The 27,728-nt window shown below is 41.0% G+C and overlaps 1 protein-coding gene across 2 annotated transcripts in view; it reads right to left on the reverse strand.

Moving 5' to 3' along the window:
* The window catches only part of SORCS3 (sortilin related VPS10 domain containing receptor 3), a 518,681-nt gene that overhangs the window by 74,916 nt on the left and 416,037 nt on the right, over window positions 1-27,728 (reverse strand). For both annotated transcript variants that reach the window (XM_070432330.1, XM_070432331.1), the window contains exons 9-13: window positions 22,143-22,322; window positions 13,509-13,655; window positions 11,862-11,964; window positions 6,719-6,795; window positions 3,559-3,650 (exon numbers count right to left, since the gene is read on the reverse strand). In XM_070432330.1, coding sequence (XP_070288431.1) covers window positions 3,559-3,650; window positions 6,719-6,795; window positions 11,862-11,964; window positions 13,509-13,655; window positions 22,143-22,322 — 599 coding nt within the window. The remainder of the gene's footprint in view (window positions 1-3,558; window positions 3,651-6,718; window positions 6,796-11,861; window positions 11,965-13,508; window positions 13,656-22,142; window positions 22,323-27,728) is intronic.

Genomic DNA, 27,728 nt, shown 5'->3' on the forward strand with positions numbered 1-27,728 from the left:
GACTTAATTAGAAACTACTGGTAATGAAGAAAATGAGTTGGAGTTTCTCAAGCTTGCAATTCATAAGCGGGCGACAAAAATCAGTCAAGAATTTCTTAAGGAAACATTGATGATAACGCTATGGTCAAGCCCTTATAAAACATTCACTTAGCATTTGAAACAGAAGTTCAAAGGAGAATTCCTGAATGAGTTATTTGTGGTTGTTTTCTAAAACAGTAGCTGGCATTTAACAACTGCAGGCATGCTTTCAGAAAGACATGCATAGATAAGCAAGTAAGCAGAAATCATGGGTGATGACCAAGTTCAGGGAAACATTGGTAGCATTTATGATAAATGACAGGGTCAATGTCCTTTGTGTGGAGAAAATCCTATCTCAAAAGCTTATTTTGAAAAATCATTTTTTATCCTGTGTAAGCTGGAATAGGCGAACAATTGGAGAGTGGTATTATCATTATTATTATTATTATAAGAGGTAATTCAATGGGAATGCCGTTTATTATTGTTGAGCTTTATAAATATTTTTCACCTAACAGAAGAGATACATCATGGAACAAAAGAAAACTCAAACTGAGTACCGATGACTTTGAAAGGCATGATTTGATCCTATTTACATATCCCTGAGTGAATATTAAATAATTTTCCCAACTTAAGATGGTTTCTTTCCAGAAATTTCCAGACAAGTGCTCCATCTAAAAGTGATCAGGTCCCTGGAGAGAAACTGTTGCAGAACAGACTGCAGGGTCAGATGTGAGGATGCTAAGATTCAACAAAGCCAAAACTCTTTCTAGGTACTCTGCTCCTTACTCTTCTTTCAGGCCAAATATACTCTCCTCTTCTATCACCAAAAGGAAACAACAAGGATAACACCTCCACAAACTTCTCATTCCCTTAAAACAAGAAAATGTTTGTGCAAAAGGCTCTACAAACCCACCATTAAGTAAATCCTAGGTTTCTACTATAATGATGGAGAAGAGCAGGAGGGTGCTGCTCAAGTGTAAGATGGGGTTGCCACCCTCTTCTCCTAGGACTTAAGTGGATGAAATCTGTCCAACTACATCTGTCCAGGGAGCACTTATCAATTCTCTAACTGAGATTTAGATGCAGGTTCTTAAAACATCATAATAGGGGCTGAGAAACATTGCTTTTCTTGGTTAACAAACAAACAAACAAACTTGTTTTAATAGTCAAGCTGTTGTCTCTGAGAGTATAAGTCCTGCTCAGCCAAAATAGAGAGAGCTTTTCCCTCCACAAGAGAGATAGGTCTTCAGAGTGGGAGGAATTACCTACAGGTTCAACATGGAACCCCTTAAACTGGCATTTAAGCTCTTAGTAGTCCTATCCAACCTTACTTACTTACTTACATTCTTGGTTCCTACCAAATAGAGTCTTCTGAACACTCCCAACATTTTCTGAATTCCTGGTTTTGGTCAAGTTTTCTCTTCCTTTAACTTGCTTCCCATCATTCTTCCTCCTCCCAACATCCTTTTATCAAGGATCAGCCCTCATGCCACCTGCTTCATGAAATCCCCTTTCATATCAGACTCCTTCAGGATTCCAGCAATATATACTTCCAAGACCCTTTAGCAGGCATTGCTTTGATTTGTGATGATATGTGCACTATCAACACTCTTTGACTATCATCTTCCAGAAGGCATGGCCATGTGACAAGCCTCTGTGTGCTCATTAAAGTATCTGGAAATTAGTGATTACAACCCAGCTTAGTGCTGCCAGTACTAACTGTGTAGCCTTGAGCAAGGTATGTAATATATCTGCATTTCTATGCCACTATAAATATGTGATAAAAAGAGTACCCAATACATAGGGCTGTTTCCAGAAGTAACTCAGATAATTCATGTAAAGGTTTAGGACAGAGTCGGGATTGTAATAATCCTTCAGTAATTGCTGACTATCATTAAAACCACCTATTTCCACTCCTCTGATACTACCCAAAAAGTATATGATCAGCAGTAAAAGGATGATAAACAATTATACTGGGAACTTTTACAAGCTCATTCTTGAGTTGGTAGAGCACTTTCTTTGCAAATGGCTCCATGTATCAGTTTAAAATGTATTGTCACAATCTCTCTGTAAGAAGATATAGTGGTAGGTGTAATCATTTTACTTCATGCTGGGCTGAGCGCTAAGAAACTGATAATATTTCTCCATTTTGACTTACAAAAATGGCAATTTCATATGGTTTAATTTAATAAATGGCTAGATGGAGAGAAACCTTCGTAAGCCCTTGCCAAGGTGGCTAACGCTTGGATTTGGCACCTAGGGATCCTATGCCGTTTCCTAATTACAATCTGATACTTTTCAGAAAAAGTCTCTAAAAACTCTTACTCCACAAATCATGGGCCTGGTATTTAAGCCAGAGTCCACCTTCCAGCCCATAGGTAATCTGATCCCAACTGCACTCTAGACAACATACTCTCTACCACCAAATATTCACGCTCATATATTCACTTGGCTGCACTTGAAAGTCTTTCTCTTTAGGATATAAACACGTATGAGACTTATCCAACCCCTTCCCCAAACAAAAGCAAACAACAGTAGCATCATTATTACTAGTAAAACCATCATCATAATAATATATCCTCACTAAGCTATTTGTCCTCACTGTGTATGTATGTATCTCAACTTCCATGATGTACTTTCTTGAAAAGAATTATCTACACTCTGTTACCCCACTGCTTATCATTCATTCATTCATTCATTCATTCATTCATTCATTCATAAATCTATTGCAATCTACCTTTTAACCCCACCTCTCTTGAATGTACTCTGACAAAGATCACCAATGATATTCTATATTCCTTAATCCTACATATTTTTTTATTCCATAATTGATATATCTGATTATAAAACTTGGGGCTATTGATCACCTCTTCTTTCAGCATTTTAAGAAAATATTTCTGCTGTGTTTTTATCTTTTTGGCTATTTCTTCTTAGTCTGTTCTATAATTTCTTTTTCCGCTCTATATGTTAGTGTTCAACAGTGTCCCATAGGAGTCCTTGGTTTCTCCTTGTTGTACCCACTCTCCCGAGAAACTGACCCCACCTCCATGGCTTTACCTACCAACTAATGGCTAAACAACTCCAAATCTAGAGTGCCAGCCCAGACCTCTGGCCTGATTTTCAGATGCGTACATCTGACAGCTAATGATCATCTCTGCTTGAATATTTATAGACATCTCAAACCCAAATTATCTAGAGCTGAACTTAGTATTTGCTACATGCACAAACGTTCTCCTTGAAGCAATTTCCATCTCACATATTTTGGATTCTTAACTTTGTCTGTTTGAACTCAGAAGTCATTCCTGCTCTTTTTTGCCTTATCTGAGCGCCTATTCCTACCATCTCACTCTATATATCATATTTCCCCACCTAAATTATCTGGCTTACTACTACTACCTAAGAGTTAGAGGATGTAATGTATAGTAAGTGGATGGATGGATGAATTCATGATTGAGTAAATGGGTGAATGGGCACGAAACCATGCAGGGTAACTTGTCCCAATCCTTCCTGCTCATGAACAGGGTAGGGAGCGGTCCTTACCACAAATGCCTGACTGGCAGAGGTGTGTGTTTCATGGCCACGAGGGCGCCACCCCAGTCTAGGAACCAGACATTGTACTCTTCATCAAAGATCTGGAACAACAACAACAACAATCATAGCAATACCTTACATTTGCATAGTGCTTCACAGTTTACAAGTTTTTCACATACATCGTTTCTTCTTCCAACAACCTTATCAGGCAATTTGGCAAGTACTATCACCCCTGTTTAACAGGTGAGGAAATGGGCTTGCAGAGAAAAAATAACTCTCCCTAGACTAAGGAAATGGCTTTCTGATGGCTCTTTCCACTAGCACTGTGAGGCAGTGTGCTACAAGAAAAGGAGGCAACACCATGCATGCTCCACTGGATATTCCAAAGGAAAATATGACTCAAAAAGCTTCCCCATATTTATTTTAGTAGGTAACTACTCAGTACTCTCTTCATCCTCAACCATGCAGATGTTTGCTAATTTATAAATGGTCTGTGTCTTATAGTGCTGTTTATAATTATCTAGGAAGATAAATTACTTCTCTTTAGAAATCATGATGACTGAGTTCTTAGACTTAGCCACCACCTCCTAGGTTTCCCAGCAAGATGGATAAAGACCTAAATTGGTGCTTAGGGATCTTTACAATAAATACTCATGGAATCATCTTACTCCTGGGGACCCAAAGTAATTCATATTATTTGATTTATCCACTTTCTATCACCTATTTATCCATCCACTCACTCATTCACTCATTCCATGATCTATCCATCTACATAGGCATTTGCTATGCATCTGCTATAATGCAAGGCTCTTAGTTAAGGGAACGTTTAACCTAATCCCACATATCCTAATGCATCTGCTTTATATGACTTTCAAATCTCCAACCTGAAATAGGAAAAAAAACAAACAAACACATCTCTCCAGCAGAAAATCAACCTCCTATTTGAAATCTTTCAGAGAAAAGTGGAATTGAGGAATCCTTTTAACTTTTAAGCACTAATAATGCTTCCTGTAGCTTGGATGGAGAGGTTGGGATATGAGGTAAGTGAGATGTACCAGAAGGGGTAAGGAGGAATAGGCAGATTCAAAAGGGCGGTACTAGGAGGAATGGAGCCTCTTATACATATTGGCCCAGGAAACACTATAGGGGAAAAAAAGTGGATTCTCAGGACAAACTTCAATTGGTTTCCATTCCCATATTTGAGTTTTAAGGAAGGAAAAATGTCCATACTAATAGTGAGTCTTAATGCACAAAGAACATAAGGAAGATTCATTTATATTTCGGATATAAACAAAAACTCTGAACCTGGGAAAGAGGAAAGAATGTCAAAGTAGTGACAGTACAAGGACAGACTGTTGCAGTCACCACTTGAGTGAGTGAGCTATTCCTTGAGTTGGAGGGTCAATGGTTTGTGATTTTGGAGTTTCTATACTACAAGAGTTTGCATCGCAGCTTTTATCCTCATTGGGTACTTATATTATCTTATATTTTGAAGGCATGTTTTCATTTATGTGTCTGCTTGTTATCTACCTGATTATGGCCTTGTTGTATGCCTTGAACTACTTGGTTGTATCTAGTAGGTCCTTGGTAAATTTTTTTGGATAGTAGTAGTGGTGACAGTGGTGGCAATGGGGGTGGTGGTGATGATGTTGGTGACAGTCATGATAATCTTTACTAAGGGTTTAAAACAGGAACTTATCCAACTAGATTTCATATGGTGACTTCACTGTCATTAAGATATTCCTCCTGGCTAGCATGGCTCAGTGTCACCTATGAACCAGGAGGTTGTGGTTTGATGCCCAATCAGGGCATATGCCTGGGTTGTAGGCTCAATCCCCAATGTGGGGTGTGCAGGAGGCAGCTTATCAATGATTCTCTGTCATCATTGATGTTTCTATCTCTCTCCCTCTCCCTTCCTCTCTGAAATTAATTTTAAAAATATATTTTAAGAAAAGATATCCTATGCTCTTCTCATTTCCTTCCCAGGTAGAAATCTTCTTACATTTAAGCTTTAGTAAAATGTCAGCTCATCTTATAAAGTCTTTTCCAGTTTCCCCAAGTAGAACAACTCCTTCCTTTTCTTTCTCTATGTGCTAATAATGCCACTGAAACAATCACCCTAAGCTCTAGTTAGTTATGAGCTCATTTCCTCTACGTAATTTTGAGCTCCTTGAGAAAAGGAATCTGAAATATTCAATTGCTTTCTCGGTTTTGTACTTGACACCTAGTTGACATCGCATAAATCTCTGTTGTCCAACAGAGTAGCCGCATGAGACTATTCAAATTTAGATTGATTAAAACAAAATTCAAAATTCAGTTTCTCTATCACACTCACCACATTTCAAGTGCTCAGTAACCACATGGGACAGCACAGATACAGAACATTTCTATCACTGCTGAAGTTATATTGGACAGCACTGCTCTAAATGTTTGTGCAACTGAATTATTTTTTCATGTAGCCATGCATCTATGAAGCTTTTTTATGCTCACTTATGGCTGGACCTACACAATACTTAACCACAGACTTCCATGGCTTTGCTGGTTTAATAGTCTATCCCAGTGGTTGGCAAACTCATTAGTCAACAGAGCCAAATATCAACAGTACAACAATTGAAATTTCTTTTGAGAGCCAAATTTTTTAAACTTAAACTATATAGGTAGGTACATTGTTGTTAACTTAATTAGGGTACTCCTAAGGCTTAGGAAGAGCCACACTCAAGGGGCCAAAGAGCCGCATGAGGCTCGCGAGCCACAGTTTGCCGACCACTGGTCTATCCCCTTCATCTTGCAGGTAAAGAAACAAACGGAAAGGTGAAGAGACCTCTTTGCTAAGAAGATTCCATGGCACATTAATGATGGAAACATTTTATTGGTTGCATTCCTAGCAACCTGCACAGGGCTTCACATCTAGTGACTGTTCCACACATATTGCTGAATAAAAGAATGAAGGAATTGAGAAAATTCCAGTTCCTCCTATTCCCTGCCCAGTGGTCTTCCCATTTGAACCTATTGGCCATATAATCTACTGGCCCAACTGACCAAACTGAACAGCTGTTTCCATTTCTTTGAAACCACAAAGTCTTAATGAACCTGAGAATCTATAGGAAGGCGATAGTTTGGCAGAGATTGCCCAAAATGCTTCTTCCCTGTCCCCAAATCTCCCAGTTACCTGTCTCCACGTGTTGCCTCCATCAGAAGAGATGAATACACTGATATCAGTATATGAGAGCTCCGGGCCAATGTTGCCTGAAACATAAGCAGAGTATTTGGAATAGTCAGGCAGTTGACAGATTATGAGGGTTTGGGGTTAGGGGAGAGGGGAACAGTGAGTAAAGGTTTTCCAAGTGATGTTTAGGTTTATTTGTACACTTTCTTTCTTGATGTCATATCAAAAATCCAACAGGAAGATAAACCCAATATGAGAAAAAAGTAAACAATGTGACAGGAATGAGTCTTTAAATGGTAAAGTTTCAAAGGCTGAATACTAATTAGTTTGGATCTCTTGAAATATTCATCCTGTACACCAAGCATGTCAAACTTGGGGCCGGCGGGCTGCATGCCTCAACTGCGAGTTTGACATGCTTGCTGTACACTAATAATTTCTTAAAAATGGATCTCAACAGGTATTCCATAAAGGTGGCAAAGAGTGGAAGAGTAGACATGCATGAAGAATCTGGGCTGAGGACACTTTCCCCTCTCTCTCTCTCTCTCTCTCTCTCTCTCTCTCTCTCTCTCTATATATATATATATATATCAGAAAGATATGTGTGTGTGTGTGCCCGTGCGCACTTGTGTGTGTGTGTGTGTGTGTGTGTGTGTATCCATATGTGTGTCTGTATATGTATTTTCTACTTTAACTTGACAACATGTCTCTTGGAGTTCCAGGCAGCTGAGTAACCCAATAGTATAGATGATGTAACCTAAATTATAGAGTTTTCAGAATAAGACAACTATACTTAGCAGACCATGACCATCAAGCATGGCGGGTAAAGCAGTCACCTGGTTTATGCCTAGACTGGCCACACTTCTGCCTCTATCCCTTCTTTCTTTTTCTCTCACCTTCTTTTTCTTCCTCTTATACTTCATCACCTTGTGGTTATATTTATTATAAAGAAAGTGATTGTGATGTTCTAGTATATTTGTATTTTCCAAGTGTCCCCAAAGGACACGCCATCCTCCACAGAGCTTAAAACAGTGTCCCAGATGTAGTAGTTAGTTGCTCAATATTAATTGTGGAATGAATGAATGAATGAGTAGAGACATGATTGAATTGTGTCCCAAGGCTGATGTGCATTTGGGGAGGTATTGAGAACCAGGAAAGTACTCTAAACATGTAAGACTTTATCATTTTGACTGATGTTTTTTCTTTTAAAAAAGCAGGAAGGGAATGTTGGCTCCCACACATCTGTAGCCTAAATAAGAACACAATAAAAATGCAATAATGAAAATGTTAATTGAGTTCCTGACATTTAATGTTTCAAAATAAGAAATTAAAGTTAGACTCCAGCTTGTCAAGCTCCCATCAGCATCAGGAGCACACAGCTATACTAGTTGTTTTGACTCTCAGGCTTCCAAAAATAACCCTAGGGCTCAGGGCTCAGAGCTCAGGGCTCAGGGCTCAGGGCTCAGGCAGGAGGTGCAAGTGTAATGGGGGAGGCGGGCAATGCCAGGCAGCTCTGGGGATATCAATCCTGGATTTGGAATCCCATTCTCCACAGGTTTTGAAAGATACAGATAAAGATGAGAAGGATAGGGCAGAGAATGGGTTGCTTGGTGATGGTTACTAATAGGATTCAAAGCCATATTTGATTTCTTACAGAATAGAATGTGGTGACTGGTTAGCAATGTCTTCCAACGGTGGGTGGAATAGAGGGAGAAAGAGGGGGAGAGAGTAGAGTGGAGGGGAGAAGAGAGAGAGAGAGAGAGAGAGAGAGAGAGAGAGAGAGAGAGAGAGAGAGAGAGAGAGAAAGTTGATTGTGGAGTCTTTGCAGTGGTGAGAATCCAAGGCTAAAAATAAAGTTGGTTTTTGGAAATATCTTGTCAATTGAAAGGAACCCTGAAAGAAATGCTGCTGATTACAGGGACCAAAAGGCAATTCCCAGATGGAGGGACACTGAGAGTGTTTCCAGGATGATCTGATATTTGAGCAGGTTCAGTCCCTAAGTGGTCCCATGGGAAATCTCTGACAGGAAGAGTCTGGGTTATGGTGTCAGAGAAGGAAGATTTGAATAATGGGCCTCATTGGTTAAAATGGAAGTGAGAAGGTTACCACAGCAGCCAGCCATTGGCCAGGTTGGAAGGTGTCACTGTTCCCCACTTAAGTGGTGTGACAGGTGGGAGGAAGGAGGTGTGAGATGGAGAACAGGGAGCTTCTCTCACCAATAGCATAGCTGCCAAATCATGGAGGTTTGCCACGTACATTTTGGCAGCTCTAAACAACTTGTTTACTCCCCAGTTCCTCCAGGCTTACATTTTTCTATTCCTGAAAAACTTGGGAAAGAAAGGTGAAAGATAGGACGAGAGACAGAGAGTCAGAGAGAGAGAGACAGAGAGAGAGAGAGAGAGAGAGAGAGAGAGAGAGAGAAAGAGAGAGAGAGAGGAGATTTTGGAGTCTCTGGGGTTAGAGATGCTTCTCTTACCATCATGGATGCCTCCCCAGAGCAATTTAGGGCTCAGAGGAGGAGGAAGCAGAATTTACAATCCACTGCAGGGAGGGAAAGTGCCTCCTTGGAGGGACAACACTAGGGTTTGAGCATTCAGAGTTTATAGGAGGCATGGCAGGGAGCCCCATTAGTTGTGGAGGTGGTAGGTGAAGGGCTCGGGCTAGGTCTGGCTGAATGGTTACTTGTCAGACCAGTCTTGGAGCCAGAGGGAATGTGGGCGTGGGCATGACACTTCTTCCCTCTTGTCCTCCCTCTCTTCAATGGTAATAGCCTTTTCTACACCGTAGGGTCCTTGTGTAACAAACTCCAGGAAAGTACTTTGCACACTGCTAGCCATGGTGAGGATGTGATGTCTTGAGTACTAGTTTGAAACCACAATGGTAAGAACTCTAGCGTTTCTGATTGCTAAAAGCAATTGCCAAACTCTCTAGACTGGAATTCCACCTGTCTTCTGATGGACTCATTGGAATTAGAGATGAATCCTGGGCATACTTTCTTCAGGGCATGCAGCTTCCCTGAGACCACATCTCAATGAGATGGAAAGAGGCAGTGAGTAGTTGGAGTGGAGGGGAGAGAGCCCCGGGTCACTGACACTTGAAGGCAGGAGAAATGCTTGGATGGAGGAAAGGGACCTGGAGAGACAGGCTCCATGCAGGCCACCGAAGAAAACCTTGGCTAACTTCATAATTATTTTTATAGCAAATAACTTGGTAGGGAGAGTTAGCAAGCAGGGTAAGGAGAAGCTGGGCATGAGGAGTCATGTCAGTGATCTAGCTCTGCCTTTATCAAGATCTTGTCAGCTATGTTATATCCCTCCAATATCCCAGGGTCCGGCAAAAAGCCAACAAAGTTACAAGAGTTAAAAAGGAAAGAGAAAAATAAGTTAATCAATTCTGATATATACCTATGGATAAAAATAACAATCACATCTTTAATGTCTGCAGGCTTGCTCATTTATAAAGCCTTAGCATTAGACTAATTTAGAGGCACATGTTGGTCTCAAGTAATAACAACCACCAGTAATGCCAATCACTATGCTCTGAGCACTTTGCTGGGTCTTGTAGACACACTCTTCTATCTCTAATTCTTAAATGCCCTCACAAGATAGAAAACATCCCTGTTTTATAGGTGAGAAATGCAAAGCCCAGGGGTTAAAGAACTAGGCCACGTTCAGAAGCTAACAATGGTCAGAGCTCGGCCTGCAAAGCAGGACAACAGGGTTAACAGGTATTATTCATTCATTCCATGTATACAAAGTGTACGATTACTTCATGGATTCTATGGAAGGAGGTGAGCAAATCATCCTCCTCTGTTGCATCAACAATGGCTTTAACTTCTGGAATATTCATGATGATAATAGGTAACAGGTATCCAGGATTCAATATGTCCTAGGCACTGTTCTGAGCACTTTCAATCCAGTGCTTCATTTACTCCTATTCAGTTCTATTATGGCGCTGCTATTACTCCCACTTTGCCAATGAAAACACTCAAGCTCAGGGTAGGGAAGCCACACCGAACAGAGCCTGGCTGCACATTTAAATAACATTAACTTTTATTGGGGATTATAGTTTCCCAGTGTTGCTTCTACTCCTGTCCAAAGCCTCCTGCAAACCTTGAGTGAGACAGAGAGTGTAGCAGTCCCGGAATTGGGAAGGGATACCCCCATGCATTACAGAGCATGGCCATCACTCCCCAAGCCAGGAGAATGGCAACAGAGCCTTCCTTCATCTCTCACTGTCCTAAGCTCTCTGAGGCCAGTGGTGTTAAATGTGGTGGGTCCCCACCTTTTTGGGGTTGAGAGAAGTTGACTGAAATGCCAGAAGGCGACACTAGTTGTCAATCTGATTAGAGAGTTTGGGCATTGGTGGTATTTAAAGTTCACACAGTTGGAGGTTTGGGCATTGAAGCCTTGTCTAGGAGAGCAGGAAGTGTAGGGACAGAGCTTGGGGTTGATGGGAAAGAATAGAATGTGCCATCTCAGAAAGTCACTGTGAATTTGTCTGCTTTCATTAGTAAAGAGCTGCCCACCACCAGAGCTCTGGCTCCTAAGATTAGAAGCCTGCCTTGCTTTATGCCATCAATGTATTCCTGAAAAGGTGTATGCAAATCAAAGGCATGCTAATCAGAGCACCTTCCCCCAGAGACTTTCATTTTCATTTCAGAGTTTCTTTATCCTCATTTCTGATTGATGTTCAGAGGACAGTGGTTCTAACAATGCAACCTTAAGTTTTCCTCCCTCTCCCGAGGCTCTCTCCTAGTGGTTAATCATGTGTAAGCAAACCTTTACATGCACCAGAGACCTTAGTATTAAAAAGTGCTCTGGGGTGAAACCCTTCGTGAAGAAGCCTCCCCGTAAAGGGAGAACTAGCCCAACTTGCATTTGGTGATCTAGGAACTTCAAAGGTCGCATTTTCTTCAAGTGAGAATTCCCTATTACAAATCATCTCTCTGATCAGTCAGTTTACTTTGAGAGGAACTCTGGCTGGCTGCTAAACACAGGGGACTGCTCTGGGGCTGTGTGGATGGCATACTAACATAGACGTTATGGGCACGTGGAATTTTTCTCCTGGGTTATGAGAATGGGCTTGGAGATCCAGGTATCCTGCCTAGTTCCCAGTGAGGAAGATGCCCAGGGAACGTCTTCCTTACCTGTAGCCACCACAAGTCCTGGGGCTGTCGCCTTGCTGGAGATTCTTCCAGAGGAATATGGATTCTCAGGGGTCTGCAAGTGCAGGTGTAAGGAACAGAAGGGCTAAGAGGGAGAAGAAGGAAAGATCTTTATTCCAGGAAGCTCCTGACAGGCACCCCTACCTCACCAGATCTTAGGTTTCCAGTCACAGCAAGGATTGGATTGAGTCACACACTAAGGTTTGGGCAGGAGTCATCTCTACCTGAGATTGCCAATACGTTCACCTGAGAAGCTGCCCTGAGAACCTGGCTCTGCTCCCATCACCATGTATGCTGCCCCCACTTTTCCTCACCCCCATCCCATTCATCAAGATGCAGCTCATGGTTGGCCTGCTGAAGCCTCCCTGACCACGCCTTGCCCAGGATGGTAATGGCCTTCTCCCATGTCTGATGCTGATCATCACACTCTCCTCCTCTGAGGGACCCCACTGGGAAGAGTGAAAAAGGGGAGCTGAGTCAGACAGTCTCAGGTCTCTCCTTCAAACAGACAATCCCTGTTTCTGTTTTTATGTATTTTGTTCTTGGTTACAATTTCACTGAATTTTACTTCAAAGACTTGAAGCCATTATCTAAAACACATATTTTTGTGTTCTTTATTCATTTACTTATTTGCCCCTATTTGGGTATACTTTAAAAGGATTTATAGGGATGCATAATATTTATAAAATATGAAAAAATATGAAAATGACAAAATTGGGGAAAGTAGAAAATTAGGTTAAGGAAATACCATGAAGCCATGGATAAGGTGTTTGTTTGTTTGTTTGTTTTGGGAGGGTCTTGCTTTGACCAATTTTTAGAGATAGGTAGGCATTGTCTTTGAACTTCCTAGTACCCCAAGCAAAAAAAAAAAAATGGAGTTGGACTGATACTACAAAAGGGGAAAGGCCATGGTTGCCCTGGTTACCACTATATCTCCAGTTTTTAAAATAATGTCTACAATATGATTCAGTGGTTAATAAACGTTTTAAATACGTGGAAAAAGGTAACTTTTTTTGCTAAGAAGAAACATAACCATTTCTGGGGCCTTAGGTGAATTCTCACACAGGTCCTCTTTAAGATGGCACTGAGGGTTGTGAATATCACTGTTAATTATCTGTCTTCCCTCCCCACCTAGAGTTGTAGCATCTGAGGGCAGAAAATAGCATCCTACACATCCTGCCCTCCATAACGCCTACCCCAGCATCCCATATAGCTGCAACCCTAGGAATGCTGATAGATTCCTTTCTCCAGGTGGACATAGCAGCCTGACTTTTCCTAGACTTTACTTACCTTGAACTCCACCAAACCCTTATCAAACTGTATCCTATCAGCTTCAGTTAAAGGTGTGTTGCCTTCACTGAGCTGTCTGGGACCCTGGAACACAGGCACTTTCTCTTCTACATTTCTTCATCTTACTAAGAGTTAAATCATGTGGTGTTTTCTCAGTAAAACCTCTGATGTTCAACTGAACTTTCCACCCAAGGGGCATGGCAGTCTGAGTGCACAGATCAACACCTGGGCGTCATAGGAAATCCCCGCCCATCACTGGCCAAGTTCCCAGGGCACCCAGATGGAAATAGCCCCTGGTGCAGCTTCCCCGTGGACCTCACATGAGACTGGGTGACTGACCAGCAGGCAGTGTACCGGGCTTCCTCTCAGGTCCACGTCTGGAGCTTGCAGTAGGCGCCAATCCCTGCCCTTGTTGTAAGTGATGTATGTCTTCACCTGCTCATCCACCTTCTTGTTTGCCAGGAATATCCCTTTGATACCTGCTACCTAGGAAAAAGGGTGAGAGATGGAGAACCATGTTGGGCCAAAATGCCTACAGTCTTGGAGGAGCCCAGAGAGAAGCCCCAGCATTTTCTATGGGACGTTGGACGTACAAAAGATGACAGGAAGAACATAGTGAGACATGCCATACGCCATGTGGCTTCGAAAGAAGTTTAAGTTCATCTCTGCACCCTCCACCCGCCAACCCACATGTCCTATTCTCCTCTTACCCACCTGCTTTTCCCCACTTTACATGTCTCTGCACTTTGTTCCCTAGGGCCCAATCCCTAACTTTTTGCATTCCCGCCAAGGTGGAAGCTCTTTATAACAACTGCATGAGTTACCCCCCTCCTGCTGGCGGGGGAGGGGAGGCAGAGGGGAGAGCTGGTAAACAAGTTTTAAAGGCATCGGGCATACTCCTTAATGATGAAAGTTGAGGTATCCCAATTAGTAGTGAGGTAGATATGCTTTGGAGAGATGACCCAGTGTGGCCACCTGGAACCTATCCCTGGCTGTGCCACTAGCTGTGTGTGACTATGGATAACCCTCATATCATCTTCAGGTTTGAGCCAGCGGTCACTTTGAAACAGGCAGAATCTGCCCTGCTCTTCCTGTTTTCTCCCGGTTGGCTGGCATGGATACATGAGGTAATGCAGAGCCCTCTTGCCAGAACTGCCAGTTATTGGACTTGCGCACCCATAATATTTTGAAAGAAGAGCACCACCAGAAAACACGGAGCTAGAGGATTAAGAGAGATTTATGATTTAGAAGGGTCATAGAGTAAGGACAGATTCACTCAAACTTTTATTCCTACTATGTCTATTATGTTCTGGGGAATGAGGACAACATTCCTCATTTATATTGACAACATCCTATGCAAAAAAAAAAAAAAAAAATTTTCTTAACTTCCCTTCCAATCCCAGCATGTTCCAAAGCTAAAAGATAATTCAAAGAGCTTAAGTATATATAAACAAAAGGTTTAATGGCAGGTTTTCTGGGTAATAGGGTCTCAAAATGTTAATTGTATGTATCCCCCATTATTTAAGAATCATGGTGAACAGATTTATTGCAGATCTGAGAGAACGCCAGTGGGAAAGAATTGCACAAAAGTGGAATTCTTTTTTTTTAATGGCATAATTTATTTGATGAAATAAGAAGTCTTTTTATTTGTTTTTAACTTTTTTTAGTAACCTGACTGGCCTTGAAGAGAATGCCAACCCCAATAAAAACAAACCAAAAAATGGACAAAGAATGTCAGAAGGAGAACAGAACACCACCAGGGGAATTAATTAGATTCCCAGAGGGTGGGTAAGGAGAGAAGCCAAGCTGCGGGGGGAAGGGGCAGTCGTAGCAGGGTTCTGCCCTTCCACAGAGATACCCTTGCTGCTTAAAGTCAGTGCCATTTCAGGAAGGCTGGCATCTTATATGCTCATCCTGGAGCCTGAGGCCCTCAGAACACCCCACTCTTTAAAACCAGCTGCAAAGGTGTTTTTCTTAACCCTGATGGCCAATTGCTCCTCACTGAGAACTCGATCTAAGTTTCTGTAGGATCTTTTGCCTTTTGGTATTTTCTAGGAACCACCAGATAATGATTCTGAAGACTCTCTCCCCCAAGCCATCCGGCGTCCCTGCAACATGTACATAGCACCCACCTTGCTCTCCACTTCCCAAAAGAGAAAAACAGAGTCAGACTCAGACTCCCAAGACTACTCCTGTGGGGCTCCTGTCACCCCCTCCCCTGCCTCCAGTGGGATGCTTTACAGCAGAAATTATGAGCCATCCATCCACTTCTTGTGTTCTTCTGAATGAGCATGTTTGGCAAGTGGAATGGCCACTACCATAATTTCCCACTGAGAGCTATACCACTCGGATGGGTGTTTGCTGTGTTTCCCACACATCCTGAGAGCAAAATTGGGAGCACAGAGACTGAGAAGATATAGGAAGGGGCTTTCAGAGCTCCAGGGAACCCATCGTAGCTCTGAAGGCCTTTCTCCTGCAGACGCACCTAATGCCACACAACTCTCCCTCTTGTCTGAGGGAACCAGGACACTTCTCCATGTCACATATAAATGGACTATAGGTTTGGAGGTCACTTTGCTTTTGTGTACCTAAGCCCAACAGATTTCAAAATTTTTTAATGCAAACCAAGAATAAAATACATTTATGTTACAGCCTAATAGACTCATATATGCATGTGTGTGTATGTGTGTAGGTACATATAAGTCATGAAACACAGCATACCCATACTATACACACTGTAAATGAATTAGAAAATGAGATTCACATTTTAACTCATCTCCATCCAAGGAGGTACTTGGCATCTGCCTTAAACATGCTTCTTCCCACTGTTGTTTGAAATCAGAAGCCGGGCTGCTGCTGTTGGCCCCAGCAGTTCAAGGAGAAGGATACCAGCTGGCGGTGGCCCCAATGAAGAGGGCAGTACAAGGTGTCAGGACTGCATGACCCACTTTGCCTCTGGGAATCAACTTGAATTGGAAAGGGAAACTGACAGTGGCCCCTTGGCAGAGCACTGAGTCCAGGTGGCATGGTCATCTGTCACTCACCGCCTTGGGCCCTCAGGACAAGAAAGCCAGGGCTCTGCTGAGAAAAGCAATTACCATGGTCTGCTTTGTGCTGTCCCTAGAGTCAATCCTGTGGTGAGAACCCTATGAAGGTCAGTTTGGAAAAAATGTCCCTGTGGAGGCTATAAGCAGCTGCCCATCTGGCCAAAATAGGGTCACCTAAAATCATGATAAAACAGGGGGTGGAAGGCAACCATTATGGACAAGGAAACATCAATAAGATGGGCAAAGAGACCAGAATAGTAAGGATGCCTCAAAGAGTTGCACTGTATCCATCCAACAATTTGTCATGAAGAAGGATATTTTTTTTCCCATTGATTTTTTTTTTTTTTTAAGAGAGAATGGAAGGGGAGAGGGAGAACAGAGAGAGAGAGTAACCTCAATGTGGGAGAGACACATCAATTGGTTGCCTCTGGCATGCGCCCTGACCCTGCCAGGGATCAAGCCTGTAACTGAGGTGCATGCCATTTACCAGAATCGAACCCACAAACCTACAGTCCATGGGCTGAAACTGTAACCATAGAGCAAACCCAGCTAGGGCAGAACTATTCTATATTTTGACTGTGGTGGTAGTTACACAACTGTACAGCCCTGTCATAACTCACAGAACTGTATACCACAAAGAGTAAATTTTACTGTATGTAAACTATACCTTAGTTAAAAAAATTGATGTGGAAAAAATACATAGTGGGAAGAGCCTGTGCATTCTAGACACATAAACATGAGTTTGTTTAAACATAGTGTGCCACAATTTACTAGCTGTGTGATCTGAGCCATGTGACTAAATTGTCTGTATCTCTGTACTCTTATAAGGCACAAGGGGGAATGACACCTACCACCAAGGGATGCTGCAATAGATATATAAGAAAAAGTTAAAAGCTGATTAGAGCTATACAGTACAATACCATAGCCACTGGCTGTTGAGCACTTGAAATGTGGACACTGGGACCAAGAAACTGATTTATAACTTTATTTACTTTTAACCAATTTGAACACTGATGCCAGATTTAGGTTGGCAAACTTTGAGTTATGTTTGGAATAACTTTGGTGTGTGACTTTACTTTTTTCTACTGTAAATTTTAGGAAATGTAAATACTGATCAAGGGTTTCTGGTAAAAATGTAGCATGTAAGTTGAGATGTGTAGATTTAGTATGGAAATATATAAAGTATCTCAGTGATTTTTTATATCAAACATATACTAAGATGATAATATTTTGGATATTTTGATTAAATAAATTATATCATTATAATTAATTTCACCTTACATTTTTATGTGGGTAGTAGAAAATTTAGAAGTGCATGTGTAGCTCACATTATATATTTATTCAACAACACCAGTCTAAGGCATTGCCTGGTATGCTCTTGTTGTTATTATAAGGAGTTACAAGTTGGATGCTTAATATTCAGGAAAGGATTACAGAAAATCCATCAGACGGACAGCTCAGAGAATGTTTCCATAATATAACTAAGGGTGTTGAAGAGAATATTTGTTTCTTGATTTATCAGTGGAGAACAACTAAGAATAAATATAGTTTATAGTTAGGGATGTGAAAAAATGAGTGTCATAAGAATAATGGTGAGAGCACAAAATGGACTACATTCACGGTCAACAGTAGCCTTGTTTTGGAAGAATGGGCTTGAAGAGATTGATTATTATTTGGCCTTCAATAATTATTTTCTCCCCTGATTATGTAATTACATCTATGACAATATTGTACTTTGAGGCAAAGATTAAAGAGAGAACAAGAAAGAGACTCTGTACAGCAGTAGGCTGCTCCAACAGACCAGAAAACAATAACGCATCTGCCTTATTAGGTTTTAGTGAGTTTAGTGGGCTCGATCCCCATTGGTCACAAGGTCTCTCAGCACCAAGATCTGCAAGGTGAATTCTCAAATAAGTTCTGGCTTTCTTCATCCTCTTTCCAGTGTCAGGAAGAGACTTGAAAGGTCAGTAGTTTTAAGTGGCCATGGTCAGCCCAAGCCACCTCACATCCATGGTACCTAAAGGCATCTCTGACATTTCAGACAAGGGAATACAGGTACAGTGTCCTGTTACATTATCATATAAAGTTACACACTAACTTGAAATAGGGGACTACATCATGCTTGCAAACATCTTCCACTAGGTATGTAGATGTAGGGGAAGAACAGAGAAATACTAACCCACAGAATAAATGCCCAGGTCTTCCATCAAGTTTTTTAGTGGTATATTTGCAATCGTTATCCCTACTATTCCCCAAGGCCATTCAACATTCTATAAAAATAGACCTGGTTCTCTTCTCATGCTGGGACTCCACCAGACATGTCTTTCTCTCAAGCTCCAACATTCCTCCTTCAAGCCAACTCATTTACAAGTCTCCCCAAATTCCTTGTTAGCATTAACCTTCCTTTATAGTGACCCGACAACATGAGAAATTATAACTTTAATAAAAGTCTTACCTTTTGAAAAAGCATGAATGGACCTGGAGAGCATTATATTGGTGAAATAAGTCAGTCAGAGAAAGACAAGTGCCATGTGATTTCATTCACATGTGGAATCTAATTAACAAAATGAACTAACATGCAAAATAGAGACAGTCTCAAAGATAGAAGGGAGGCTGACAGCTGTTGGAGGTGGGGGACTGGATAGTGGTGGAGTGGAGGGATTAAGCAAAAAAGAAAAACAAAAGACAGAGAAAAACCTCATGGACACAGACAACAGTGTGGTGACTGCCAGGGGGGAGAGAGGAAGGAATTGAGGGAGGGTATAGGAGGGATAAATGGTGATGGAAGGAGACTTGACTTGGAATGGTGAACACACAAGACAGTGCACAAATGATGTGTTGTGGAATTGTGAGTCTGAAATTGATATAATTTTATTAACTAGTGTCACCCCAATAATTTCAATAAAAAGGAAAAAATAAAATAAAAATAAAAAGAGCAACAAAAAACGTTAGACTGTGATCACTAACTATCCTAATACATGTCTTCCCAGTAGATTGTCAGTTTCATGTACCAGCCTCACCTCATCAAACAGAGTACACACCATGGAAGTGTGTTAATTTAGCTGAACTGAATGTGAAAGTTTACCAGTCTTCCCAGGTGCATTACTCAAGGGCATTCAGAGTCCAGAAAATAACAATCTCAGTTTCTATGAGAAGCTCCAGTGAAGAAGGTTAAAGTCTAATAACCCCTAGAGACCAATTAAATTGAGCTTTGTCTCCAAATCACAGGATGTATCTCCAGGTGCAAAACAGCATCGCCCTCTAAAAACCTTCAGTATGTTGTTCATTGTCTAGAGGGTGTCAGGATCCATTTTATTCCCTTGGTACTAAATTCCTTCTAGAATCTTAACTCCAATTATTTATCCAACACTCATTCTTGTACCTGACAAGCATCACTTCTATTCAGTGAGACTGGTTAGCTGATAATCTTATACATCTATACCCTCTATCCAATTCTCGGCTCATACCTTTCACTTCTTCACTTCTTTCTCATCAGGAAAGACATCTGATAATGATAGGTAATGCTGAGAAAAGGAACTGAGCATGTACAGCTCATCCCCACATCCACTCTTTTGGGGATCTACCTGCAAAGATCAGACCTTCTGTACCTCAGGGTGATGGTGTTATAGAAACAGGTTTCCACAGGAGATCTTTTAATTTACAATTTCTGCCTGTCACTGGATGGATAGGTGCAGTTCTAGAGCACAGTGTTAGCAAGCCCACTTCCTCCTACCTAACTTTTCAATGTTAGGTGATGTTTGATCTCCATTTGTCTCATCCTCTGTCACTGTCTCAATTAGTTCCAATCTTGGGCAGGTAAAAAGGGAGCTTGTTTGTTGACCTCTGCAAAGCCCAACAAACTAGATTTCAACCTCCATCATGGTAACAGCCATCATCTTTCCTATCTCACTCGTGGACTTGCACACAAAGTGGAGGCACAATAAAATATGATAAAATTGAATGGGGAACCAGCTCAACAGTTCTGGTGTTAAAGAAGCTGCCTTGCTTGATACATCATGTTTCTCTGTAGATGCAATGACTCCATGCATTCCCTCCCCACAACGAGACCAAAAATGCAAGACTGACTTCAGCGAGAAGAAAACAAATTACACGGATCTAGGTACATTCTTCATTTTGATTCATGTTCCACTTCAGATGAGAGTGTCTCGCTGTTCTAAATGACCAAGGAGCTTTCAGGCTCCCATAGGAAAGAAACAGCACAGTCACAGATTCACTCACCATTATCAATAGGGTCAGAGACCCAGGGATTTCTCAACTGAAATGCCATCTGCAGCAATGTCTACCCTCCTCTTGGTTCTGGCCACAGGAGCCTGGATAATTCTCTTATCTTTATAGCCTCACTTGTGCAAACAGGAACTTGTTGAAGAGGCCTCAGTACTGCGAACATCCATCTAACCCTTCCCACAAGCCGGGACTTATTGCCCAATAACAAAGGTATGTTTCTTCTTCCTGGTCTGAGTATAGGCATAGAAATGGAAGCTTCCCAAACCATATGTACTCTTTAGTCATCTTTACAAGCTTTTGTAACTCTAGGAAGTTATCTGGGCCATTTTTCCAAATAAACCTTATTCTTAAAAGAATTATTTTAGCATTTCAACTACCTCTTTAAGAAACCAGGATATCTCTACTAATTTTGTTTTATAATCAATGCCATTCACTTCTCTCCTTTTTAAGATGTACTTCCATTCACCCCATTTGTTTGTGTAATCCTCCTTCTACTCTGATAAAAGAATTGGAACCTTCTATGTTACCATCACTTCCAGTGACCGAGCAGCCACCTTACATACCAGTGCAGAGATGCTGGTTCTTTGGCAGAAGAGAAGCAGAAGCCCATGCACTGACCCCTCTGTTCTGAAAGCCTCTACCAGTCCTGAAAGCAAACACCTCACATGGGAGCAGCTCATCCAGACCATCTGAGCCTACCACCCACGTACACAACTTGACCTCTCATGAATAGATGACCTCAACCAGCTCAGGTATGTGGGTTTGACCACCAAGTCACTGGTGAATGTTGGATACTCAGACACACTTTCTTTGCTCAAATAAATGCATCATACCAAGGTGGTCAATCAAGTACCTTCACTGTGGCCAGGACTGTCAAAGGACACACTCGTCACTAGAGGTTTAAAAAAGCACTACATCATTAGGGTCACTGAAACAAGTAGTTGTTTAATCTAGTTCCTATATGGAGTCACTTGGTTTCCTAGATAAATTATTCTTTAACTAGTGATGACATTTAAAAAAAAAACAATACAAGTGCACACTCAGTAAAAGTAATCATATATTAAAATGAGAAAAAACTCAATGTAAGTCAAGGTTAATTCTTCATGCATAGATGTTGGCATTTGGTGGCATTTTAGGGGAACCTTAACATCCATCACTGATGTTTGCTTTTCGTTTCCTATAAAATTTGCCCATAAAACTTTTAAAAGCAATACAGCTGATGTTTGATCTCCACAAAGTTAAAATATTTTGATTTTATCAATAACCTAAAGCATACAAATAACATTGTTTCCTCCACCCAGAGTTCATAAGAAGAAGCATAGAGTTGAAAAATTTACTTAAGAGATCACATAGACCAAATACCTTTTTTTCTGACTTGTAATTATGCTCATACCTACAAGAACGTTTACTTTAGATACATTTATTGAACCCCCACACTAGATGCTTCACAAACATTACCTCTCATTCTCACAATAATCATGAGATAAATATTTTTTCTTCATTTTACAGGTGAGGGAATTGAGGCACAGAGAAGTGAAGACCTTCCCCAAGTCACACAATTGCTAAGTGGTACAGCTGAGATCTCACCCAGGGCTATCTGACCCACTTGCTTGTGTTTATACCATTAAAACTCATGAAAAAGGGAGGCAGACCCAGGTGTGGGATAATCTTGGCTACATACCTCATACAATTCAATAATGATGTTTCCCATTAGACCTCGGCTGCTCTTAATGTTCTCCATGGCCAGGGTGAAGTAAATCCCACGCGTGTCTGAGATATAGAGGTTGTATGTGTCATTCTGGTTCCATTCTTGAACCGCAGCAAACACTTGGTTCTCATCAGTACTGATGATGTGCATGTCCTGTAAGAAGATGGAAGGCCTGTAAGGCAGCAGATCTCATATCTCTCTGCCCACTGGGACCAAGAATAATTACTATGACTTACAAAATGGTTGAGAAAAAGCTTGATTTATAGGCAATGTTAAACAATTCTGTGTCGGACCAAGGCTATAAATTATGAGCTTCATGATTTCTGTTCCTTGCTAAGTGACAGCAAGATGGGCATAAGGGGCTTTGGTGGGTATCATTTTCCATGGCTTCAAGGGATTCATCCATTTTCATTTTTTTGTTTTTATATCTGAAAGGTAGTGTTGGTGCTAACAGAGACAAAAAGCCTTGCAAGAAAAAACTCACACATGCCAGAAGACAGGCCTATCCCTTCTTTAGATCTCCATTGATGTTTTCAAACGTTTCAGTGTAATGGTTTTCACATCTTTCTTTGGAATCTTCAGAGACATGGGGATTGCAGGAAGAGTGGCAGGGAGACATGGCCAATGGGTGGGACTCTGGACTTCCAACCCTGTTTCAACCAGAGCAGAACCACTCAAATCTGCTTTATACTAAATTTCTATGTAATATTCTAGGAATAAAAGATGAAGGGGGTTCTGCTGTTAATAAAATAATGTTTGAAAATCATTGATATGGAGGAAAAGATACTCAATGTGAAATTTAGTGTTCTCAGTCATAATATAAGCTCTGCTACAGAACTGATGAATATGTCAGTCTCCAAGAGCTTCAATTTTCTTACCAAAAAGTGAAGAGGCTGGGCTACCAATAAAAAGAGCTAACAATTGGCAGTGTTCTAAGTTATCTTAATGTATTATTTCAGTTACAAATCCAAATAAGTCTATAAAGGAGAGGTTTGCAAATGTACTTCATATTGAATAGCTAGTAAGTGACAGAACCATGTTTTGAATCTCAGTGGTATGACTCTAAGCTAATTGTTAGCTTCTGACCATTTGGATATATAGCCTCTAAATTAGAAGTTGCAAACCAAGGACCCATACAGTAAATATAAATCATGAGGGTTTGACCCTCGTCTATTGGTTTGACCACAGTCTATTTGCAATACTTGAAAATGTAGTCTTTCAGGTGGAGTCATAGGACTCTCAGTCCCATGTATTTAACTTTTCTTATGATCTGCTACTTTCTGTTCGCTGAAGTTACTTTAGTTTGCATTATTGGAGTGCGTCACTTCTAAAATCAAATCTATGAGTTCAGAATCCAAAGCAGTTTATAAAAGCCAGTTTGCATATGTGTCTAGGCGCTGTACAAAGAGTATCATAAACTCAAGTCCTTAATTAAGGAACTCACACTGTCAAGAGGCAATGTTGACAAGGATAAATATTTGAAAACTGGGAGTAGTTAAAGAATGCATAACTATACAGATGTGTATGGCAACAAGTAATAACATCCCGAGAAAGCAGGAGAGGTGCCCTTGTCACTATGGTGGAAAGCATTGGTACAAGCAATTGCAGTTGACAGGAAGTAGATAATCAAGCTGAATCTACCTCTTACCTTATTTGGCCAACCTTTCCCAGAAATGGTTTCAACAATAAAGGGAGGCAGCACTGTCTAGAATGTCAGAACCATGGAGAGCTCCATTGAGATGATTTCAAAAGGAGCAGGCTCATTTGATTTGGATGATTTCAGAAGGAGCAAGCTTATTTGATTTGGACATGTGGGAAGGAGGCAGGGAGAGTGATAAGCAAGTTCTACATCTGTGCGTTGGAGATTCTCTGTCACATCCCGGTCTCTGGCCTGAATGCCCTAGGTCACCTTGCCTAAGACCTTTTACTTGCTCATTTGTACTTAACACACCTTAGAGGTTCCTGCTGAACTGCTTGAAATGTTAATGAGGCTTACTCTTAAAAACCATGTGATGACATCATGTCATGTTGGTGTGGAATGAAAACCAAGAACCCAGTAGGAGGGGAAACAGCAGCTGCAGGAAATACAGATTAAATTCACTTATCCTGTTAAAAATGCAATAGAAATTCCTGGCTTTTCCCAGATGTTTTGGTTATAAAAATGAATGAGCTAAATTATTTTAGACTAAACTAATAAAAAAGAGGTGGGGAAAAAACAACTCAAAACACTGGGGCAGGGGTCCTCAAACTACGGCCCGCGGGCCACATGCAAATACAAATATTGTATTTGTTTCCGTTTTATCTTTTTACTTCAAAATAAGATATGTGCAGTGTGCATAGGAATTTGTTCATAGTTTTTTTTTTAAACTATAGTCCGGCCCTCCAACGGTCTGAGGGACAGTGAATTGGCCCCCTGTTTAAAAAGTTTGAGGACCCCTGCACTGAGGCATGGTCAGGATTAGAGGCAGCCAGATTTGCTGTGGGTGCATCTTACCTTAGACCTGTGTTGGGACTGTGTTACCTGGTGCACAGGTACTGCAGGCTCAGGGGTGAAAGACTGCTTTCTAGCATCTAGGATTCTGAGATGCCTGCTTGAGAAATCCTTAATTGGCCGAAGCCACTTAGTTAATAAATGACATTACTAAGATTTAAACTTGAAACTACCCTAATCAAGAAGCTAAACCCATTATCAGTGTGGATATAACGTCAATGTGCATCTACATGACCTGGAGATCTTTATAGCAGGTGGGCTCATGAGTTCCACTGCCTGTGGTTCTCATTCAGTATTTCTGGTGAAAAGCCTTAGATTCTGCCATTTAATAAGCCCCCCAGATGATTCTGGCACACACAATCTGGGGAACTACTCTCTGAAAAGCTCTGAATGCTGTGTTGTCTCTTCTAATAGGTCTATGGTTGAATAAGAATTAGCCAATAGTAACCTGGAGAGTAAGTCTTCAGGAACAAAGAAAATTCCTGTCAGTTAAATTTGGTCAAATAGGGATTTAAAGAATAATAATGTTTATTTCTTGAATTCTGCTACTCTAATCTAACTCCGAAGTATGTGTCACCTTCATAGTAAAACAATTATAAATAACAGTCCCCCTATACCCTCCAAAAAGAATAATTGGGAAAAATCAGAGTTGCTTTTTGAAAATCTGTTACTTCCTAGGAGAAAATAGTAAAAATACTTCCCTGTTACTGAAAGATTTTTTTTTTAATAATCTGGGCCTAACGTAACTTTATTATAGGAAAACATGTGTTATTAAGCATATGCCATATGTCAAATACCATAATATAAAAACAGAGAGGAACAAAATATAGACCCTAACCTCAGGAAGATGCCCACCCAGAGGAAACATCACATGCTCTTGTGGCCTTCCATGAACTTATAAGTGCTTCAACAAAGGTACTGAAAATGGTGACAGGAGCAGAAAGGCATCTACAAGTGGGAGGAAGGGTAGTGCATTCGAGGAAATGTGTGGAACTTGGAATAGCTTGAAAGCAGTTTTCTTCTGGGGACAGTGAGGGTAGAGTGGCCATATCATAAGGGGTTCTGTATAGTGCCCCTATGTTTACCCAGAAGAAAAGACAAAGCTATCACAAGGTTTTTGCAAGAGAAAGAAAAGATTAGAATTGATCAATGCAGAGACTGAATTGGAGAAGATGAGCTTCATTGCATGATCATATGCATTGAGGACCCAGTGGATTAAAGAGTGGATTAAAGTGGGGTAGGGAGAAAGGCTTAAAATGTCATAGCAATAATCTAGGTAGTAATACACAAGGGTCTGATCTCAGGGGTAGGTTTTCTATGACTCTAAGAAATGGATAGTGATATATTAAAGAGGTAGAATCTACAAGAGGTAAGGGAGAAGGACATATCTTTAATATCTCAGATATCTGACTTACAAAATCCCCTGAATTTTAGTCATTAAAATGATAATTAAATATCATTTGTGTAATTATTTGTTTGATATCTGTCTCTCTCATCTATAATAATAAAAGTGTAATATGCTAATTAGACCAGACATCCTTCCATCCTTCCAGATGACTTTCTGGATGAAGCTGGGGCTGCAAGGGAAGCCCGGGTCCCGGGTGCCAGAGAGAAGCCGGTGCCAGCAGCTAGGGGAAGGAAGGCCTACTCTTGCACGAATTTCACGCATCAGGCCACTAGTTAGATTATAAACTCCCAGAGGTCAGAAACTATGCCTCTCTTATTTATCACTTTATTTCTAGTGCTTATCAGAGTATCTAGCACATGGAAGACATCTAACAAAAGCCTACTGAATGAATAAATGGAGTAAGTAAACATGGGAGAAGAGTGAGATATAAGGGACATAGGGTAGAGACTCTGAGCTCAGTTGAGGAGTTGTTAAAAGAAGCCTTTAAGGGGATGTATTCTGAATAGGCAGTTGGAGTTACCATCCAGAGATCAGTGGAGAGATATGGACTGAGGCTGTGGACATAGGAGTCACCAACAAGAAGAAAAGCAATGAGGTCACATGGGAACCATGCAGAATGTAAAAAAAGAATTGAGAAACATTGGCATTTAAAGGGTGGCAAGGGGAAGGGGATCCAGAAAAGAAAATCAGAAGTAAATAAGAGCAAAGGGAAGAGTATCAAGTATGGATCACCCTCCCAACATTGTCAAATTATACAGAGAGGTATCAAAAGACAAAGAGCTATATTTTTTTGAGGGGGGGGGCATAGAGCCCATAGCAGTCACTGGTAGCAATGGCTAGAAGGTTTTTGGTGAAATAGTGGGATGGATATGGGGGAGCAGAGGGCAACCAGCCATGGGTTGAAGAGTGAAGAGCAAGTGAGAAAAGAGGTTAGAACTTACAGATAACTCTTTAAGAAGTGTGGCTGTGACACGGCAAAGAAGGATAAAGCAGCATTTGAGGAAATGTAAAAATTAAGAAAAATTTTCCTGAGGAAATTAAGGAAAAGGTTAATATCATTGCCATTATCATTATAATAAATGTTCTCAACCATATTTCCCTCTCTTCTCTCTTATTATTCAATACACAATTAACTGTACTCTACTATCAAATGGAAACACACTCAGACTAAGGTAAAAAGAGATTTTATTGCAAAAGACTATTGCAACACTATGGCCATAACATCTGCAAGCATCTCAGAGTGAAGGAAGAAATGAATTACTTTTAGTCCAGGCAGCATAGCTCAGTGGTTGAGCATTGACCTATGAACCAGGAGGTCACAGTTCAATCCCTGGTCAGGGCACATGGCTGGATTGTGGGCTTGATCCTCAGTGTAGGGTATGCAGGAGGCAACCGATTAATGATTCTCTCTCATCATTGATGTTTCTAACTCTCTCTCCCTCTCCTTCCTCACTGAAATCAATAAAAATATATTTTTAAAAAAGAATTGCTTTTACAAGGAGAGGTACATCAAGGCTACCAAAACGGGTGTGAGGAGTGAGGTGAGACAGGGAAGTTGTTCTCCTTAGAATCTGTAATTTTCAGGGGTGGCTGTTAAGAGGGGTTGTTCTGAGTCCCAATGCATAAGCTCCCAGTGCTCACATATGCTCAAGAGTGGGTC

Source organism: Myotis yumanensis, unplaced genomic scaffold, assembly GCF_028538775.1.
Source record: "Myotis yumanensis isolate MYYU_CA2020_CCGP unplaced genomic scaffold, mMyoYum1.0.hap1 SCAF_13, whole genome shotgun sequence".
In the NCBI taxonomy this organism is placed as follows: domain Eukaryota; kingdom Metazoa; phylum Chordata; class Mammalia; order Chiroptera; family Vespertilionidae; genus Myotis; species Myotis yumanensis.